The sequence below is a fragment of the Lemur catta genome, chromosome 3, assembly GCF_020740605.2.
Source record: "Lemur catta isolate mLemCat1 chromosome 3, mLemCat1.pri, whole genome shotgun sequence".
Classification (NCBI taxonomy): Eukaryota; Metazoa; Chordata; class Mammalia; order Primates; family Lemuridae; genus Lemur; species Lemur catta.
Window position 1 is genome coordinate 101,086,008 of NC_059130.1, and position 12,681 is coordinate 101,098,688.

The 12,681-nt window shown below is 35.0% G+C and overlaps 1 protein-coding gene across 3 annotated transcripts in view; it reads right to left on the reverse strand.

The window, feature by feature from the left end:
- Positions 1 to 4,542: 4,542 nt before the first annotated feature.
- The window catches only part of ZMYM4 (zinc finger MYM-type containing 4), a 151,780-nt gene continuing 143,641 nt past the window's right edge, over positions 4,543 to 12,681 (reverse strand). For all 3 annotated transcript variants that reach the window (XM_045548292.1, XM_045548293.1, XM_045548294.1), the window contains 4 exons: positions 11,640 to 11,751; positions 9,922 to 10,170; positions 8,197 to 8,326; positions 4,543 to 7,030 (listed from right to left, as the gene is read on the reverse strand). In XM_045548292.1, the coding sequence (XP_045404248.1) occupies positions 6,823 to 7,030; positions 8,197 to 8,326; positions 9,922 to 10,170; positions 11,640 to 11,751 (699 nt within the window). In that variant the 3' untranslated portion in view covers positions 4,543 to 6,822. The remainder of the gene's footprint in view (positions 7,031 to 8,196; positions 8,327 to 9,921; positions 10,171 to 11,639; positions 11,752 to 12,681) is intronic.

Here is a 12,681-nt window from a genome sequence, read left to right on the forward strand (position 1 = left end):
ATAAATGCATAAAAATTAGATTCTGAGTATAAAATTTTTCTTAAAAATCTAACAATTCTGAGACAAAAATGATAGAAAAGATATTAACCGAGAAAAACTGAGGAAGCAATACTTATAGTATTTCATAAAACAGAATTCACTGCAAAGCAAAAAGGAAAGGATTACAAAGAACAATGAATCAAGAAAATGTAAACATCACGATTAGTATACCTCAAACACAGCCTGACAAAATGGTGACAGGGAGAGGGAGGACAGATAACTCCCGTGTTGAAAAGGAAATAAAGCCAGGTACGGTGACTCACACCTGTAATCCTAGCACTCTGGGAGGCCAAGGCGGGAGGATGGCTTGAGCTCAGGAGTTCAAGACCAGGCTGATCAAGAGCGAGACCCGTCTCTACAATAAAGAAGAAAAATTAGCCCGGCATCACGGCGTGTGCCTGTAGCCCCAGATGCTTGGGAAGCTGAGGCAAGAGGACTGCTTAAGCCCAGCAGTTTAAAGATAGCAGTGAGCTAGGATGATGCCACTGCACTTTGTCTCAAAAAAAAAAAAAAAAGAATAGAAAAGAGAAAACACCTTGTACTGATTGATGATAGTATCATTATGTCTGAATCTGGGAACACAGTTAAGCAGTACTGAGATGAAAAAACTGCAAATTTGAAATCATTTTCAGAAAACAAGATTAACAATGAATAAAGCAATCATTCAATTCAATGATTTAAAGAATAAAAAACAGGAAAAAACTTAAGAAAGAGAAGAAAATAGTAATAAAGTCAGAAACATATGAAAATAAAGAAGACCAAAAACCAAATGCTGGTTCTTTGAAAACACTGTAAGACAGATCAGGAAAGAGAAAATGCAAACAAATACAAAATGGAAAAAGGAAATAATTATGAACTAGATGTTAACTAATAATAATAAATAGATGAAAATGAGAAAGTTGTAGAGAAATATAAAAATCCAAACTGGCAAGACATTAAGAACTTGAGTAGACCAATGAATATTAAGTAAATTAAAAAGGCAAAGACCTCTCCTTAGGGGGATTAAAAAATAACTGAACCAGAATTAGAAGTTTTACAGTTTGACTATACTTCAGAAAAGAAGTTTTATGTAAGTTTTTCCACAAAATAGAAAAGGAATAAAACCTGCCTAGCTCTTTGAGACTAGTATAATAGTGATTCCAAGATCAAATAAGGAGAATTCAAGAGAAAAAAAACAAAAAAACAAATATTTCACTTGTGATTATAGATTATAGAGACACACACACACACACACACATACACACATACACACACACAAACTAAATAAAGTATTGGCTGGCCAAACCTGATAGTATTTAAAAAAAAAAATCAACAAGGGTTTATCTAAGGAATTCAAGAATAGTTTAACGTTAGAAAATCTATCAATGTGCTTCACAACATTAATAAAAGCAGAAAAGTAAGATGACTATTACAGCAGATTAAAAAAAAAGCATTTGGTAAATTCAACACTTATTTATAATTAAAAGAAAAACTCATAGCAATCTAGGAATAGAAAGGAATATCCTTAACTTGATAAACTTGATATCTAACCCAATTGTGTGTGTGTATAAAATACACCATGATCAACTAGAGTTTAATCAAGGAATGCAAGGATGGTTCAATATTAGAAAAATCCATCAATGTGTTTCACTGAATGAATAAAGATTAAAAATGATAGGATTATATAAACACAGAAAAAAAGCATTTGATAATGTCCATCTTTTATTTAAAGGAGGGAGATAGCTTAGTAAACTATTAAACTTCTTTAACGTGGTAATACATAGGATTGCTTTCCAGAATAGATAGGCAGATCTATATTTACTCTTGCTCTGTGGAAGGTTTTTTATATCCCTACGTCATCACCAACACATGGCATTATCTGTTTTTCTAATTTTGGCCAGTCTTAAGGGTGTAAAGTGATAGCTCTTTAAAAAAAAAAAAAATCCCCTTATCACTGAGTTTGAGTATCACTTCATATACTTGTTACATATACTTTTGGGCTTCTTTTCAATGAACTACCAATTCATTATTCTTTGTTCAATTTTATGATTCAGCAGTTCTTTGTATATTGAAGATATAAACCCTTTGGTGGGTTTAAACACTGCAAGCACCTTCCTTAGCCCGTCATTTGTCATCTTTATCCTTTATTGAACAGAAATCTCAATTTTGACATAATAAAATCAATCTTTTTTTGTTTTCCCCATAGTTTGGGATTTTATTTAAGAAGCTTGTCCCCATGCCTAGATCACTACAACATTTTCCTATATTTCCTATTGATTTTATAATTTTACCTTCCATGTTTAGATCTTTAATCCATCCAGAATCCACCTTGAGACATGATGCTAGTTAGGGATCCTGTTTTATTTTCCTTCATGTAAAAAGCCAGTTTTCCAACACCACCTAGTAAAACAAACACTGAAAGCTCTTGTGTATTACTTACTAAATATTTCATAGCTTTTGTTGCTACTGTGAATTGTACCTTTTCCTTTTAATTATATTCCCTAATTGGTAACTACTCTTGTAGAAAAATGTTTGAAATTCTTATAAACTTACTTTACATCTAACAAGCTTACTTGAACTTACCGTTTTAAGAGCTCATTGAGTCTCTTTGTTTTTATATACAGATGTTCCTGAATATCTGAAAATAATGCCTTAAAAATGTTTTATTTCTTACATTCCAATATTGATAATCTCTTTATTTTTTTCTTTTCTTATAGTTGTGATTAGAACTTCCAGCTCTGTCAAGCAGTAATGTGATAGTGGGCATAGTGGATGTGTTAGTTAGGATGCTGGTTTGGCTATTTTAATGGCTTAAGTAAGATGGTAAGTTTCTTTTTTATGTCAAGGCCTGAGCTAGTAGGCAGTCTGGGAGACAGGTGTCTCTGTCCATGAGGTTGATATCCTTCTGGTATTCTGGTATGTTGCCCTTTCCCACATGGGCAAAATAGGTTTACCATGACCATATTCACATTCTAGCTCACAGGAAAGGGGAAACAAAAGAGGACGGTAAGCATTTTCCTTTTAAAGATGTGGCCTGGTAGTTGCAGACTCACTTCTCCTCCCATACCACTGGTCAAAACTTAGTCCCATAGTCCCTCCTAATTGCAAGGCGGCCTGGAAAATACATTCTCTTAACAAGGGAGCTACTGCCTAGCTAAAACTGGCAGGGAAGAGGGGTTCTGTTAATAAAGAGTAGGGAGATGGATATTGTTTTACAGTTCTTATTTCTAAAGTGATGATATATATAACTGTTACCAAGTAAAACGAGCTTCACAGAGTAAGGGTTTTCCCCAATTAAAAAATAAACTCTATCATATGCTCTTCCTACATGTATTGATATGCATATATTTTTCTCCTTTTTCAATGTAGTGAAGTACATCAACAGATTTCTGTGATGATGACTACTTATATGCATTTACGCATGCAAGTGTAGAACTTATGATTTTATTACAGTATAGTATTTAGTATCTGATTCAAATATGTAGAATTGATTATAGAGAGTATTATGTTTTGCAGAATCCAAAGTGCTGAACTTAGAGAAAATTCAGACTGTAATATGGGAATTAGCATATATTTAAAGGCTTAGTACATGCCAGGCAATATGCATATCATAAAAAATACCTGACACCTGAAAGCCTACCATGTGCCAGGCATTACAACTTAATACAGGAGTTATTATGCCTACTTTATAGATGAGGAAACCAAGGCACAGAAAGGTTAAATGACTTACCTAAAGTTACATTTTCAGTAAGTGGAAACAGTAGGCTCGAAAGCCTATTATCTTTCCCCTATGTAGCAATCCCTCTCAATCATCATTTTCTACAATGCCTTGATGATATACAAGTACTAGCATTGAGGAATTAGGGGTATTATGGCTTAATTCTTTCCTAAAATTTCACCTCAGTACCACAGGAAACCTTTTAATTCACATGAAAAATTAAATTCTGAATTTAATAAAAAACTAAGATTCATTTACAGAAATTCATTTTACATTAGGCTTTTTGAGAAAACTCCTGTTTTATTAAATTAGGAATGCAGAAACGATCTACATGGAGTTTGAAGGTGCATTTGCGTACTATACCACGACAACTCTAGAGTCTAAGGAAAGTGCTATTTAGTCTTATGTTCCCAATTTAAATATATATTTATACTTAAAAAGGACATATTCTTTATCCTCACAATTTTGAAATCGTTAAAGTTGAACTAATGCAGGCTTTGTAAATCTCAAGAAAGTTTGCCTGAAATGAAATATATTTATGATACCTGATATTTCTAGCTGTTTGGGCCTGGAATATAAATAATAAACTAAAAATGGAAACAAGTCTTTTGATGGAAAAAAGGAAACAATTAAAAGACTTTGCAATGAAATAATATATGTACTGGACTGAGTAAAAACCAAGTCATTTCTTTTCTGGAAACTGCTCTCTTTGTTATTTTACTAACTGTTGAGTCATACCAATAAGGTCAAACAGAAAAAGATATTTAAAATTCTTTCCAGACATAAAAAAAAAAAGAACTCACCCATCAAATACAAATATACTATTTTATTCTAAGGGAATATTTCTGTGGTTTCTGCAAGGGGAAAACCCAAAAGTGGTTAAAAACCAAAAAAGAACAGAAAGGATGATCTAGATGTTTCTCTTTTTGTTTGATGTTTTTTTCTCCCCTGGAAAAAAATGTAATTTTATACAATTTTGGTAAAATTAAAAAAGCAAATAACTGAACACACACATCAACAGCTACACTTATGAGGAATGACCAATAATGAATCCATATTTTCTCTTATTAATTAATTTAGGGTTCTGGGCAACTCTGTGGACTAACATGCAGTTGAAATCCTGATACAGTCATTTATCTTGGGTATTGGTTGTTCTCAGTTAAAAGATACAGATTTTTTCCTGGTATTTTATAACAATTTATCTACTATGCTAACAATATTTGTTTTTCATACAACCACAGAAGGGGAAAATGTTAGTGTTTATACAAACCATAAAATTCGTATAGTGGGGACTATTACACCTGATGTTTCTGGATAGTTTATTGGCAGACTTATCAGACAATCCAATTGTTTTTCCTCCATATCAAACAAGGTATGAATAAGAAGTTTTCCAGTCAGAAATGACAAACAGATGGAATTAATCATACAGAAAATTGGGGCAGATTTACTTGTATCACACAGTTCTTGGTAACAAAAATGAGATTTGTTACAGGCAGAGGGACAGAACCAGCAAGTACACAATGTCAAAAGGCCTAACTTTGTAATTTTTATTTTACTTAAATGACTTTGATTTGTTAAAAAAAAAAAAAAAAACACCTGCTACACCCACCTAAAAAATGGGGAATACTGAAAAGTCTTAAGATTAAAATTTCTAAGGTTTTCTGACTGCTCTCAATCTTTTCATAGGGTCAAATTAACCTCAGCTAAAGAAGGTCTGTGATTGGCCAACATCATAAAAGCTTTGATTCAAAATTTTGTGGGGAAAAAACAATGGAGATGAGGGAGATGGATTGATATGCCACATACGCCTATGACTTGCACTCCTCATAGAACTACTAAAACAGCTAGAGTTTGGAATAATGCTATAAGACCTCTCTATGGATATGCAAGACAGTCAATGTCATTGTATCGTAACTCCAGAGTCCCTATTTTCAAATTTCATAGGGCAACAAGGTCATTCCAAATGCTTTATATAGGAACCTACTAGGACCTTTTCTACCATAATTCAGATAGCTAAGTAATACTGTATCTTTGTGGAATCACTTACAGGTTTGCCAGAGTAAAGAGAGAGACTATTATTTTTGAAATGACAAGGGCCTCCAGAAACTGCTGCAAAAGACAAAATAAGAGGAATTGTTAGGGAAATAGGAAGGTAAAACAATGGGAGAAAAGCTGCCATTGGGGAAAAAACAAAAGCAGAAGGAGAACCCCCAATTCTGTGTACCACAGCTCAGGCTATGAGACAGCAGCAATAAAGGCCTGTACCCAGAGAAGTGGGCATTTTAGTGGGTGTTCTACAAACATTTCAAGACACTTGGGGTCTAACGGGCTCCACAGATTTTCTGTGTGCATAATTAGCTCGTGGAATATCATCTCCTTTACCTCAGTTTACCCACATCCAGACCCACCACTGAGAAGGCTAGACTCAGAAAGTGAAAGGGACACATTTCTAAGTTAACAGCAGTGAAGGTCATTTTCCCTGATGTGAGGGGCCCATGGCAAAAGCACCATAGGCTTCTATCCTTCACATAATTGGCTTGGCAGTGAAAATCAAAATCAAGACCACTTTACTATCTTTTTTAAAAAGTTGAGTATTTTTATTGGGTCTTCAAGTCTAGGTCCACAGTCCTCATTTGATGTCACTCTTCGCTCTGTATTGATCTCTCCCCTGACTTTTACAGAGGGCTTGCCCAAGTAGCCTATTGCAGCCAAGGTTTCACTCCAAAGCTATCTCTCTAAGGTCTAAGGTTACTATGGTAGAGTTTTATACAACAGTTTTCCTTAAAAATATTCCACAATTTGTTATTCCCAAACAAAATAAGATTATGCACCACTCAGAGAAATTGGTTAGTCATTCTGAAGATGTCTAACAACTATATCACTGTCAAAGAACATTTCTCAGTTCATATTCTTTCCTTCAATTTTCATTTGTACATCCACACTGTGGGGTTCACGAGTCATCTGTTTTTCACTATCTTATAATCAAGTCAAGAGGACTTGGGCTCATACATCGTTTTCCAACAGCTGGATGCATTCACAGTTTGGTGCATATCAATGTATACGAAAATAGGAACCTCACTTCCATTTTAATCTGATAATTCAACATCAGAGTCTTCAGATTTGGCTTTGGCAAGTTCTTCATGTACCTCCCTCACCATGAGAATACGTGTTAACATGGTGTCCAGGGTCCCAGGGTCTATCGGGAATGTGGAGTACCACATGGGGCTATTCGGGACACAGGAGCGCTCAGGTTGAAGGTAAAACACATCATTCCTCTGCTTCACACTTTCAGAACTATCCACAGGGGGAAAAAAGAAAGAAAGAAAATAGGAAATCAGAGAGTACAGGAAATATGAACTATCCTTTAATGTAATGGCTCTCAACTTTTCCCCACTATGACCCACAATGGGGAAAGCAAGGTACCCATAAGGCTAAATAGGTTTATATGCATATTTCTCCCAGGAGTAAACTGTACTCAGAATCTTTTCTCACACACTCAAGAAATTACATTGTATTGGGGAATATAACGTTAATATAAGACAAAGTATATGACGCAAACTTTAGTACTTAAAACATTAAGAATAACAGGCTGGGTGCGGTGGCTCATGCCTGTAATCCTAGCACTCTGGGAGGCTAAGGCAAGAGAACAGCTTGAGCTCAGGGGTTTGTGACCAGCCTGAGCAAAAGCGAGACCCCATCTCTACCAAAAATTGGAAAAAAAAAAATTAGCCAGGCATGGTGGTGCGTGCCTGTAGTCCCAGCTACTCGGAAGGCTGAGGCAGGAGGATTGCTTGAGCGCAGGAGTTTGAGGTTGCTGTGAGCTAGGCTGATGCCATGCCACTCACCCAGGCAGGGACAGAGTGAGACTCTGTCTCAAAAACAACAACAACAACAATAAAGTCAACTCACATGTGACAATGGCTGAGAATCACATATCCTAACTGCCCAATATTCTGGAATGAACTCCCAGGGCACTCAATACACATTATCAAAGGGCAAATCCAATCACTTTATTTCTTTGAGAAAAAAGTACTTCAGTGTGAATCTTATAACTCTAAAATCATAAAGTTTTTCTAAGAAAAGGGCCACTGAAAAAATTTCAATTCCTTAAAAATTTGTTTTTCTATTTATGTTTACCAAAACAATCTCTTCTCAAAATTTCTTTTCAATATAAAAATAAAATCATTGCAGATTAGATGTCACATGTTGTGCAACAGTTGTAAAGATCAAACGATAACAGTGTTTTTCGCTTTTGAAGAAATTTCCTTAAAAAAATCATCAAGACAAGGCAATTTATTTCTTGGTTCAAAATTCAGGCAGGGGAGAAAACAAAATTAGAGGTAAATCCTTTTCTAAAGTCACACACCAGATCCTTCTCTGATATTCAAGCACCTGAAATCCAAAATATGTTAAGTGCTTTCTGAAATACACTATATCTAGTTCAGAGGAAGATCACTTACCATTTTGACAGGTAAAACTCATAAAGTCGAACTGGACATCTTAGTGGGTTGTCAGTATTCTCTGCCATCTCCACTCCCACTGGAACCTCATCATCTTCATTTCGTTTCCTCTTGCCAACAGTTAGTTTATCTTGAGATAGGAAATAATAATCAAAGGATTATACTAAAAAAGCCTCAAGACACCAATGGGCTTTGCTTCACAGCCAGAACTCTGTCACTCCTTCCCTTTCACTCACTCATTCAACAAATATTTGCCGAGCTCCTAGGGAGGTGCCAGACTTTATTCCAAATGCTGGGTTTGTAGCATTAAATAAAACAAAGTCATTATCCTATGGAATTTATGTTCCCTGCTCACCAAAGGAGGGGCACTGCACCAAAAAGTACGGTGTTGGAGAGTACATCTCTATTCTCAGCTTGACTTTTTAAAATAGATGTTATTAGGCAAAGGATTCCTAAGCCACAGCAAGAAACAAGGGTTCCACATGCTCTTCTTCTATAGCACAGATCAAGACAGAAGTTATCATCTCTTTACCTGAAAATATTTCTACCCAAGGGCACCAGTATCTACTGGGCATTTGTTCAAGTTTCTTTTTTGTTTTTTTTGGTAGGGTCTTACTGTGTCACCTAGTCTGGAGTGCAGTAGCATGATCATAGTTCCTTATAGACTTGAACTCCTAAGCTCAAGCAATCCTCCTGCCTCAGCCTCCTACATAGGACTATAGGAACATGCCACCATGCCTGGCTAATTTTTTTTTTTTTTGTAGAGATAGGGTCTCACTATGTTGCCTAGGTTGGTCCTAACTCCTGGCTTCAAGTGATCCTCCTGCCTTGTCCTCCCAAAAGTGCTGGGATTACAGGAGTGAACCACTGTGCCTGGTTCAAAGTGGGCTCTGTATGAACAAAACTAAGGAAATAGGACTAGATATTAAGTGAAAAAGCAAGATAATCTGTTTTTTTTTTTAAAGTAAAGGAGAAATTCAGAAAAAAGTTTACACAGTGTTGAACATCACAATTATTCTTTACAGATTTTATTTTCAGTAATTTTAAATTTTCACATTCAAAAAACATTTCACTCTTAGAAGTAACAACTTGAACTTGAGAATTTTATAACTTATAATTCTGGTCAAAGTTAATAAATTTAATTTCTAGTTCTATAATATTCATTTTTTTAAACATTAAAATCATGCTTTTATTTAATAAGCTGTTTTGGGAAAGCAAGACCATAAAACTTCTAATAAAATTGTCACTGTTGGTATTATTCTACTGCGTACAAAAGCAGTATACTGTAGGCCAGCTTTTAAGTTCCTTCATAATTTCACAATACTAACAAAAAAAGAGGGTCTCTAGTCAACAAAAGATTTAGAAACAACAGATTAAAAGTTAAGCAGGTTTCTTTTAACTAGCAATTGACTCATCTGGTACCTTGTAAATCAGTGATTCTTAACTCTAACTCTATATTTAAATTTCTTGGTAAGTTTTAAAATATAGATTTCTTGGGCTGTATCCAATTAAGCTGGAACTTCTTTAAAAGCCAATACAAATTGTAGCACGTGATTCCTCTCATTTTGAGGCAGTACCTCTGACAATAGAGAAAAACATTCAAATATTAAAATAAAGCTATACTCTTCCACATCTAGAATTTACAATTACCCTTCTGCAGTAACTATTTTAGTACTTAGAACTAATGAGACTTCAAACAGAAATCTAACCACCAACATCACATACCTGGTTCTGATTCTTGCTTCTGTAAAGGTGGGAAGAACCTCAGATATGTCATCTTGGTGCTGTACTTCAGTGTCCTGGTCCGTCTCATCACATGGGCAAAGGAAAGCTTCAAGTGCTCAGTAACATTCTTTAGTTGAAAGTATTTGGTATTGAAGAAAAGGAGGGTGTTTAAGAGGACAATTGGTGAGTAAGCGCCCAGTTGTTTGCACTCCCACAAATGCTCTTCTTCAATGCGAGAGAACATGTAACCTGGACAGAGGAAGAGGGAAAAGAAACAGTACTGAGCTCCTGCTTAAGAGGAATAAGTAATCTCTCAAATTCTACGACAGGAAGATATGAAGGGAAAGACTGATTGTTCCTTTCTTTGCCCTTCTTCCTTATGTAGGAAAACAGAAAAGGCACCATGAAGCAAAGGGAAAATGATTCTACTCAAGAAGATACTTGAGCATTCCCCTGAAACAGTTTTAATCTATTGGTATTTTAGATCAAGGATTAGCAAGCTTTCTTTGTGAAGGGCCAGAGAGTAAATATTTTAGGCTTTGTGGGCCATACAGGCTCCGAACAACTAACTTTGTTGTTGTAGAAAATAATGAGCCATGGAGAATACATAAAACAAATAGGTATGGCTACATACCAGTAAAATGTATTTACAGACAAATTTTAATTTCACATAATTTTCTCTCACAAAATATTATTTCTTAAAGAGAATTTTCCCCAACCATTTAAAAATGTAAAAACCATTTTTCACTCATGGACTACAAAAACAGGGAACAGGCCAGATTTGGCCCATGGGCCACAGTTTGCCAACTCCTGTTGGAGATCATTGAGCTTACTGTATGTGACCAAGATAATTAGAAGACAGATACCTTCCTTCCTTCCCACCCCACCCCACTTATTTTAAATTTAAATTAAGACTGATTACTTCCTGATGACTTATCTGGGATTTTTCTTGAAAAGTAGAGGTCTTGCAGAAGAATCAAAATAAGTGTATCTTTTAATTTCACCTTTCTCATGATGCCCCTTAAATGTGGGTCTTTCCTAATGTTCTCTCCTTAATCCTCTTTGTTGCTGCTTCTGCATTCTATTCTTGGGAGATTATCCACAAACATGACTTTATCATTCCAAAACTATGTCCCTGGTCCCCTCTCCAAATGCTAAATGCATCAAACCACCATGTTGCTTAGAATGCTTCAAAGGTGTTCTGCAGCCCAACAGAAAGGGGCACGTATTTATGAGCATGACATTCAACCTCTCCATTCACACCTGAGAAGCCTGAGACCAGGAGTGAATTATGGACTGGTCTGATGACATATGGTCAAGGACAATTCAAGAATAAGGACTTAACTCTCTTAACAACCAGTTCAGTGTACATATAAACTACTGAAAAAGGCCCACTGTCAGAGTATGTAGCAGCTACTGGCACAGTGTGTATCTTTCTTTACCAACACTACCAGAGCAAAAATGGTTTCTATAAAGGTAAATATATCCTCAAGTTATTTTTAATTTTCAGTAATTAGTATCTACACATGCACTGAGTGGAAGTTACAGTTCTGCTAAAACAATCAACAATAAATCAAAGAGTTTCTTCTCAAAAGTCCAAATGTTATAAATCAGGACAGAAATATAAAATGAACAATTTATAGAAAGATAATAACAAAATTAACGCAATTTAAGAAAGTATATCAAGAAAACAGTTAAAATAAAAATAATCATCCTACCATTAGGAAGTATTGTAGGTTCCCATATTTTCAAGAGTTTGGTAAGTTCAATCATAAATCTGGAATAGGGCTCAGTAAAAATATTATCTATTCTACCGTTTTCAAACAGGTACTACAAGAAAAAAAGGAATATACGTGTTGATACAAAGAAAACATAAGCTTAAACTACACTATAAGAAATAGTTTACCATTAATTTTTGCCCTTATAAGATCTGAAACATGTTCAACCTGAAGTATTATAGGAATATATGTGAAAATACCAGGATTCATGTTAATTGACATTATCTTCAGCACTAAGCCTGCAAGGTAAAGTTTTTTATTTCCTTTTTAAAACATGGATGGTACACAGAATAACTATTTTAAGAAACTCTTTACTCACTTCCTAAAACTGATGTACTGAAAATTAATTCTAATGTATATTTTCCAAATCTTTTTTTCCTAATTCATAATGTATAGCTGCAGATGTGCTCTCAGAAGTTTGTTGTTTTTACCCTAGACAGAAGATCATTTTTTGAAATAATATAGTTAGTGTCAGGTGACCTAAGGAAACCCTAATTTAGAAATTATCTATTTGGAGCCTTCTAAATATAGCTCTGAACTCTCTGCCCCAAAACCTAGTCCTCCAAAAGTTCAAGTCTAATTATAGAACATTAAACTATGTTAGTTAAAACCATCAACAACCATATCACAGGATAGAACACAAAGAACAGTTTGAGTAGAGTTAAAAAAAATGCATTTAGGCTTTCTCTTTCTGGTTCTTTCTGGAGTCGGAAAAGGTTGGGATGATGGTGGTGGGGAGAATGTACTGAGTGAGGGTGCAGGTCAGAGAGAATCAAATGAGACAGAAAAATACAACGAGCAATTACAGAATACAAGGCAGCATATGCTGAAACCTTTTAGTGTTTTTAAAATGTGGTATTTTAAATTTACTTATCCATGACTATCTTGGTTTTCTCCATTCTATCCACATATGATTTGGAAAAAATTATTTCCACTTAAATTGATTCTGGCAAATAAAGATTATCACTTCAATGTGCATTTT